The 7,660-nt window shown below is 56.4% G+C and overlaps 1 protein-coding gene across 1 annotated transcript in view; it reads right to left on the reverse strand.

Annotated features, from left to right (window-relative positions):
• The window catches only part of ARID1A (AT-rich interaction domain 1A), a 54,380-nt gene extending 47,110 nt beyond the window's left edge, over positions 1–7,270 (reverse strand). The window contains exon 1 of the mRNA XM_080357413.1: positions 6,128–7,270. Coding sequence (XP_080213539.1) covers positions 6,128–7,264 — 1,137 coding nt within the window. The 5' untranslated portion in view covers positions 7,265–7,270. The remainder of the gene's footprint in view (positions 1–6,127) is intronic.
• Between the last annotated feature and the right edge of the window lie 390 nt (positions 7,271–7,660).

Genomic DNA, 7,660 nt, shown 5'->3' on the forward strand with positions numbered 1-7,660 from the left:
ATAATAATTTGCTGAGAAATTCTGACATAGCATGTATTAAGTTCACCTATCATTATGGAGCATCCCTTACATTTCACTACAGAAAACTCACGTCTATGTTGTGTAAGTACTTACTGAGCTGAAATACTCCAGAAAGGACAAACCTGGAAACGCTCTTCTCAATGTAGCCCAAAACCACTCAAAATCCGACCAAACTGCAAAGTTCTAACACCGGGAGTGCAGGTGCACAGACAACGAAATGGGAACCCCTCCCTCATCCATATGTTAAGCCATATTATCATCTGATTAAGACGCTCCAGGAACTGGTACAATATGCACATGAGCTCAGGGCTGAGAGAAGCGGCTCCTCCTGTTCCAGCCTTGGCCAGGTTTGTGCTTTAAAAGGGTCTTAACAATATATTCAGCTAAAACCGTATAGCGGGGAGGAGAGACGGTCTCACAGCACAGGATGAGACACAGAACACCCATTTTCCACCTTCCATCCCAGCCTTAGTGACAAGTTCCCACATCAGCATCTCAACCGCTCCCGTGGAAAAGTCACCGTAAGAGGTTCAGACCTCACGTTCCTCCTCTGAGGCCTGAAACCTCGTTTCTACAGCATTTCAGCCTTAAGAACGACGAGCATACACTGGATAGAGCAGAGACAACATGACGTTTATTATCGGAACGTTGCTGGAACTGTTTCCAACGCAGCGCGGTCCTCCCGTGCCGCGCAGTCCACACGGCCTCTCTTCGGGCGACCAAGTTCTCCACTTCTCCTGCCGCTAAAATGAAAGGGAACAAGGCAGCGTTTCCTGGTGTGAGCGGGAACAGGCGGACAGAGGGACCCAGACAGAACCACGGCGGCTCCGGCCCGGCGTGCCAAAGCAAACGGCTTTCTCCTCCCATCACTCACTTCTGCCCAAAGATTTATGACACCTAGTACAGTTTTACCACCGCGCACAGAGAAACCGAAGCCTGAACTTCTCGAAATCACCGCGACGGAAAAACTTCTTGCAGGACTTGTCAAAAGCCCTTTTTCCCAGGAAAAAAAACAACATTTCCTTTCTATTTTTTCCACCAAAGGGAAATATTACTTTGCATTCTTGCAGAAGAAAAAAGGCAAGAAAGGGCAGTGCTAAATCCCGACAAGTTTCCCTTTTCCATTCCCCCCGTCATTACACTTGGGTTCCTGCTTTGCCACCGGAGCTGCTTGAGCGCAACTCAAACGAGGAATCAACCCGATCGGATGCAGGATTTCAAACGCACCGGGTGAAAACTAGAAAGGGCATCTTTCCCCTCTCATATTTTAATTGCCCAGACCACAGATTGGGATTCATGGGGTGAAAACTGGATTTCCAAGTTGGCGATGCAGGAAGAAAAAGGGTGGGAAAAAACGGCGTGTGAATTGGGAGGTAAAATGAACAGCTGCACTATTCGGCCTCATTTTAGGCCTGAGTTTCTCTCTGCTGGGTTTTGTTAATGTGAGCTTCATGTAAGACCCTTCAAAGGGTCTCATATAACGCTTCATAGTATTAATTAACCTGTTTTTCAAGGCTACAGAAAAAAAACACAATATTATGAACACACCGAGCTAACCAGAACAGCAAAACGCAGCAACACAACAGGATATTTCATCTTTTTCCCCAATCCCAGTTTCTAATATTATTTAAGAACAGTTCAACTGTTTGTTGAGTTGCAGCAGGTAAAGGGAATTAAACTGGACCGAGTTGGAAGGAATCAGCAGCTATTCCAGCCAAAAACCAGAAAACAGCCCAAAAGTCAAACATAAAACCTCTCGGAAATCACATTTCTGTCTTGCAATCAACACCATTATGAGTGGCGCTGTATGTAGAAACCCTCTCCTAGCACGGATAATAAATAAGGATTGACAGAGCATTTCATTTGTAGTTTGTAAACGGCGGGTAAACCTTGCTAACCCTGTTTTACCACCAGAAAAAATCCTACAGACCAATCCTGCGGTTTGGTCCAGGTTCCCAGTGAACTGGTGGTGATAAGGGCAAGAAAAATCAGCTCCAGGTGAGAGTCTGAACTGATTTGCTGTCCCCTAATTTACACGTATTGTCCCCTAACTTACACACATCCTGCCCGGAAACATCGGGCACCTCAAAACCCAGCACCGAGAAGAAATTTTAAGAGAATCAGGCAATTTGGAGTTCACTTCAGATGAGCGCAAACCATTCAAAAAGCCTCCAGCACCCACGTCAAACTACCTAAAACTTCACAACTAAATTAAACCAGCGTTATTTTCCTCGTTTTTCTAAAACGGAGACGGCTCGTTGGGCAGCAAACCCCAATTAAAAAAGATGTGCTGCTCTCCTTGTATTGAAGATCCAGCGCATCCTGCACCTGACGAGCGATTCAAGGGCTCCAAACGTGACGATGCTGAGCAGGGAAAACCCAGCAACAGAAGCCGCCAGGAGCCAGGTCTCGATTTCCGATTCCAAGACATCATTGGCAGCGCGGAGCCGCTCGGTGCCAATTCAGTGCAAAAACCATATTTTCGACAACATTTTTCATGCCTCGCTCGCTACTGAAGTTGAGATCTAAGTCAACAAAAAATAGCTATTGCGTGGCAACAGGCCCAAAAGCGCTTTTTTTTCTTATATTATTATTATTATTAACATACGATTTTTAAACCGCTTAAAATAGAGGCCCGGGGACGTCCATGGGGAGGTTACCCAAGGCGTCAATGTTTAATGCGATCCAAAGACGGCTCCCGTTACAGGAGCCAAAGCGTGTGCCCTGTTATTAAACAGGGAAGTCCTTTCTCCTCACAAGTTTCCCTTAAGTCCCAAGACAGCGGGAAAGGCAGCGGATTAATAAGAATGGCTGCCCGCACCGGGGGGAACGGGGTGGGAACGCTGAAAACTCACATCCCCGGCCTGATTTCGCACCAGTGATTCCCATGGATCAACCGCACATTTCTCAGCCCGCACGCTGTGAAACAGCCGTTCTGGTGTCTGGATCCTGCTCCGTTAGATGTTTTGGTGGCCGTCCCCACACACGCAGGGAGCACGTTGGACTTTGTGGGGCTGCCACTCGGCATCACATCCCAGGACCTGCTCCAGATTGGAATCTGCCCCTCCACGAGTGCTCATATTCCCATTTTATTACAGGAACATCCCACCACAACAACTCTCGCACCAGAAATCACTTTGCCCTGCTTGGCGAGCAACGTGACGCAACGACGGCATCGTTGGTAAATCCTCAAACGTGTCAAGGACTAAAGGGGTTTCTCTTTTCTGCCTGTCCCCAAACCTCACGTTCACTATCCCGAGGAGCTCCACGCTCTTCCCACATCATCTTCTCCAACCTGCACCAAGAGATGCTCTTTCTAATGCCTGGGCAATGAATTACATCCTCGGCTTCTCAGGAGTTAGGTGGGAAGTACCCGCTCTGTTCATCACTGTGCAACACAAAGACAAGACACAGAGCTTTAAATCCTTCCAGCCTAGGGAATTTAACAGAGCACACAGCAAAACGAGGCTGTAATTTAGGGCTGGAGTATTATTATTAATCAACCAACTCTTGTGGGCAGCGCAGATGACATGTGAAAGCTTTTTTCATCGTGCCGGATGAGTCTGTTCTTTCTACAGCAGAATTGTCACTTTGAGTCCAATAATCTTTGGCACAAAAAGGAATGCGAGGTGGTTATTTGGTTTTCAGGATGGAGCAGTTGTTGGTTTACTTGTTATAAACACTATTTGTACTACCTAAAGTTCAACTAATTCTCAGAACAACCATTCATTAATAATTCCAGTTTATGGGATTAGTTATTCAAGATATTATTAACACACATATCAACAGCTCATGGAATCGAGTTAAATTCATTTTCCAAGACGAAATAAGCTTGTTTCACAACTTCGTACCAGAATACGGAGGGAAGGACACATTTGCCACGCACGTGCTGTAGTAAAACACCTGCTCGAAGAGTTCAACCTGAGGCCGTAATTTTAGCCCACACTTGAGATAAACCGACACTTTTCAGGATGCAAAAAGTACCTTCAAGTAAACACCGTCACATCCGTGACATTCACCCCAACGCACCACAGCTCTGTGAACATTTTCACCAAGGATCATCAAACACTCGCTACCGCGGGACGGTTTGATGACCGCAGCGGAGATAAGATCCACTCTCTTCGAGAGCGCTATTGCAATCTGACAGAAAAGACAATTAAGTGATTCAAGACGCTGAAGGAGACATCGCCTTCGGTAATCAAGGAACGAAAATTAAGCAGTTTTTCAGATCAACACAAGAGAAGTTCTGAGCGAGGCCGCACGTCACGCTCCACGGCATCAAATGTCCCCGACCCGGGGCCTGAAGTTGGAGCAAAGGGCCCAGAATGGCCAGGGATGTCTGTCAGTCCTTGGAGATGCACGTCTGAGCACAGAGAGTAACCTGCTTTAATCAAGGTTTCCAGATATTAGATGCCAGCAGCTCTTCTCCTGTATCTAAAATGTCTGATGCGCTCCCCTCTGCACGTTTTCTACCCACCCGTATTTCCAGCAAACAGGTAACTCTACACGTACAACACCACATTTAGTTCTCGGGCTCATTTTGCCTATTTTCAGTCCTTCGAAAAGCAAAGAGTTGTGACACTCGAGCCTGATCACAATCAGCACCTCAATGTTCGCAATAAGTCCCTTTATGGATGGGGGAAGGAGACACATCAGTGCTCACTCAAAGTAAGTCAAAATGTGCCCTCAGACACACAGCTAGAGGCCAGGCCCGGCCTATACTAAAGCAATACTGACCGTAAATCGATAATTCACCATTTTCGGTGCTTTAGCCGCAACTTTGGGTTTGATTGTTTTGTTGTTTGGTTGGTTTCTTCCTTCTTACGGCTGTAATGCACCCCAGAAACCCCACATTCTCCATCTAATAAAGAATCCAAAGAGCCCCGGTTTTGAAAAGGGCCAAAATTAGCCAGGAACAAACGCATCCTCAGCTCCATCAAAGAAATCATTTATACCGAAGGGAAAGTCACATAACCAAAATAAACAGCAAGGCCATTGTGCAGAGCGAGCCCTGCCACTGTTCCGACAACACAGACTCTTATTTCCAGGCCGCATAAAACATCGCAAGCAAAATAAACCCAAGGTACAAACAAAATGCCATCGCCTCCTCTTTTGTTCCGGGCACAATGCAACAAGGGCCGGCTGTCTGGGGCCGCGCTCCCACCGATGCGGGGCTGCCACCCAACCGCCTCAAGGTCACGGCCGGTTCCGGACGAGGAGAAGGGGGCTGAGGAAGCGGCGAGGCGGCCGTGGGTCCGGGGCTGGCAGAAAAAGCCGAGTGTAAAAGTTTATGAGCTCATCAGGATTGTTGTACCATTACATCAGAGGCAATTATAAATGGCCAAGAGCAGGAGATGGGGAGCCAATCAGATCACAGATAGGATGTCAACCTAAGACCAACTGTCTCCTGGCTTTGACAGAAGGATTTTACCTCCATAATTCAAATCCCAAACCAAAGCGATCTGCACTCGCTGCTCCCATCGCCGAGCTGTTTACCAGCGCTCCCGGCCGCAGGCCCCGACCCACGGCCCCGCGCGGGGAACGCGGCCCCGACCGGCCGGGCCGAGCCGCGGCCGCCCCGCCGGACCTCGCCGCTCCCCGCCGGGCGGTGCGGACCCCCCGGGGCGGGGGCCGGCGGGGGGAACCGGGCGGCGGGGCCGGGGCGGGGGCGCGGATGGCGGCGGCGCTGCCGGGGCCACGCGTTGGCCCGGGCGGGCCCGCCCGCAGCCCTGGTCCCCCGCGCCCGGCCCCGGCTGCCCCTCGCCGCCCTCCGCCGGGGCCGGCCCAGCTGCTCCCCGGCCGGAGCCCCCGGAGCGCGCCGGGGCCGCGGGGAGGAACGGCGGCCGCTCGCCGGGAGCCCCGCACAAAGGCTGGGGAGGGAGGAAGGGAAGGGAAGGGAAGGGAAGGCGGCGAGGCAGCCATTTTAGAGCGAGCGAGCAGGCAGACAATGGCAGCTCCCTGGCAGCGCCGGCCCGGCGGGGAGAGCCCGCGGGAGAGGCGCCGGCCCCCCACCCCCGGCCCCTCGCCCCCCGCCGCCGCCCCCGGCCCGGCCCGGCCCCCCCCGGCGCGCCGGCCGCCCGCCCGCCCCACGCGGCCCCGGCGTTACCTGCTGGCTCCTGCCGAGGGACTGTCCCCCGCCGCCGCTGCTCCCGGGGCTCATGGGCGCGTGGTGGCTCCTCGGCGGGGCCCCGCCGGCCGCGGCCCAGCCCTGGCTGCTGCCCCCGCCGTACTGCGAGACCATCTCCGCTGCGGCCGGGCCCTTGGCGGCGGCTCCCCCGTCCTGCGGCCCGCCGCTATAGTCGCCCCCGGGGTACCCCTGGTAGCCGCGGGCGGAGCTGGGGGAGGTGAGGAGCTGGTTGAGGGTGGGGGTGGCCGTGGGCTGCGGGGTGGCGCCCCCTCCTCCTGCGCCGCCGGCGGCCGAGGGCCCCATGACCCCGAAGCGCTGCTGCTGGAAGGCGGCGGCGGGGGACTTGGCGCCGGCGGCCGCGGGAGCGGAGCTCTGCGCGCTGCCCCGGGGGGAGCTCAGGGCGTAGGCCTGAGGGGGAGGCGGGTAGGAGCCGGCGCTGCGCCCGGCCCCGGCCGCATAGTAGGAGTTGTACTGGTGGTTGGGGAAGCCGTGCTCGGCGCCGCCGTGCGAGTTCTGGGGAGGGGGCGGCCCCGCGGGGGCTCCCGCCGGCCCCGGGTAGGACTGCTCCAGGCCCCCGCTCTGCAGCGCTGCCATGCCAGGGCTTTGTTGTCCGCCATGTTGGTGGAAGGCAGCGGCGGCGGCCGCAGCGGCAGCGGCGGCGGCAGCAGCCTGGGCGCCCCGGCCGTAGGGCTGCCCGAAGCCGTAGGCTGGCGGGGGCAAGGCGGCCGGGTGGGAAGGGGGAGGCTGTTGCGGCGGCTGCTGCTGCTGCGGCGCCCCCACCCCGTCGCTGCTGCTGCCGCCGCCACCGGGCGGCTCCGGGAGGTTATTGTTCAGGGTGGCGGCGGCAGCGGCGGGCCTGGGGCCCGGGTTCCCGTTCGAGCTCTTCAGGTCGGACTCGGCCCCTGCGCCCCCTCCGTTGCTCTCGGCCCCGTCCTGCAGCTCCTTCCCCGTGGGGCCCTCGCTCTCCGCCTGCTTCTCGCCGCCGCGCTCCGCCGCCGCCTCACCCCCCGCCTCCTCCGGGGGACAATCCCGCTGCTGCGCCTCCGCTTTCTTCAGCTCGGATGGAGCCGGGGCGCCCAGGCTGCTGGCGGCGGCGGGGGCGACCTGAGCAGCCATGATCCCCCCCCCTCCCCACCCAGCCACCCCCCCCGGACCGGTCCCCCCGAGCTGCTCCCTGCCTGGCCGGCCGGCGTGAGGCCTCGCTGCTCTGCTGCTCCCCGCTCAGGCGGCGGCGGGCTCTTCAGGGCAGCGGGGGCTCATTCCCCCCCGGCCTGCTTGGCGAGGCGGGGAGGGCTCCGCTGGGCTGGGCTTCCCGGGGCCTGGCCCCGCTGTACCTCCTCGGTTGCAGCCGGCGGAGAAAGGGGAGGAGGAGGGAGTGGGGGGGAAGGAGGAGGAGGGGGGGACCCGGGACGGGGCTCCCGGTGCGGGAGAGGCGGGAGGGAGGGAGGGGGACACGGCGGGCGGGCGGGCGGGCGCCGTCCCCGGAGCCGGGCCGAGCGGCGGCGGGGCCGG

The sequence above is a fragment of the Nesoenas mayeri genome (genome assembly GCF_963082525.1).
Source record: "Nesoenas mayeri genome assembly, chromosome: 21".
NCBI classification, from domain to species: domain Eukaryota; kingdom Metazoa; phylum Chordata; class Aves; order Columbiformes; family Columbidae; genus Nesoenas; species Nesoenas mayeri.